The sequence below is a fragment of the Fulmarus glacialis genome, unplaced genomic scaffold (assembly GCF_000690835.1).
Source record: "Fulmarus glacialis isolate BGI_N327 unplaced genomic scaffold, ASM69083v1 scaffold1960, whole genome shotgun sequence".
Classification (NCBI taxonomy): Eukaryota; Metazoa; Chordata; class Aves; order Procellariiformes; family Procellariidae; genus Fulmarus; species Fulmarus glacialis.
Window position 1 is genome coordinate 51,896 of NW_009188163.1, and position 638 is coordinate 52,533.

Sequence of the window (638 nt, forward strand, 5' to 3'; positions counted from 1 at the left end):
AACCCTCACAGAAGGAAAAAGGCTTTTTGTTGTTTAAGTACTTGTTCCTTCCCATTCGTGACAATTTTACCCTCCCTCTGATCCATTGGTGAATAAAAAATTTGAAATTGGCTTTCTTTTCTTAATGCTTCACAGAAAGAACGAGACTTAGAATTAGCTGCTCGGATTGGCCAGTCGCTGTTAAAGAAGAATAAATCACTGACAGAAAGAAATGAGTTCCTGGAGGAGCAAGTAGAACACATCAGGGAAGAGGTAAGATTTTTATGCCTGAGTGCTGTATCTACAGTGATGGGGAGAATTTTCCTTCTAGCTTCACCTTGTGCATACTTAATTTTCTTGAGCATCCTGTCCATAGCAGGTCAATCTGTGTTGCAGCAGTTTGGTCAGCCATTTTTATAGCATGTACACTTTTAGAAATGTGACCAAAAAAGTAACTTGACCTGTTGGCTCAAATCAGGTGAATTGAGGGGAAGAAAAAAACCCTCAAGCCATTGAATTTTGCTCTGCCTCAGATTTCATTTTCCTCTGAAACCATCTGCTCTTTTTGTCACTATACCCACTGTTTTCTTCTACCTGTTTTGTCCTTGTTCCTCTGCTTTATGCATAATTACCCTCTGCTTTGATTATCTCACTAATCA

The 638-nt window shown here is 39.2% G+C and overlaps 1 protein-coding gene across 3 annotated transcripts in view; it reads left to right on the forward strand.

Annotated features, from left to right (window-relative positions):
- The window catches only part of TRAK1 (trafficking protein, kinesin binding 1), a 72,518-nt gene that overhangs the window by 36,704 nt on the left and 35,176 nt on the right, over positions 1 to 638 (forward strand). For all 3 annotated transcript variants that reach the window (XM_009577434.1, XM_009577441.1, XM_009577449.1), the window contains exon 3: positions 136 to 252. In XM_009577434.1, the coding sequence (XP_009575729.1) occupies positions 136 to 252 (117 nt within the window). The remainder of the gene's footprint in view (positions 1 to 135; positions 253 to 638) is intronic.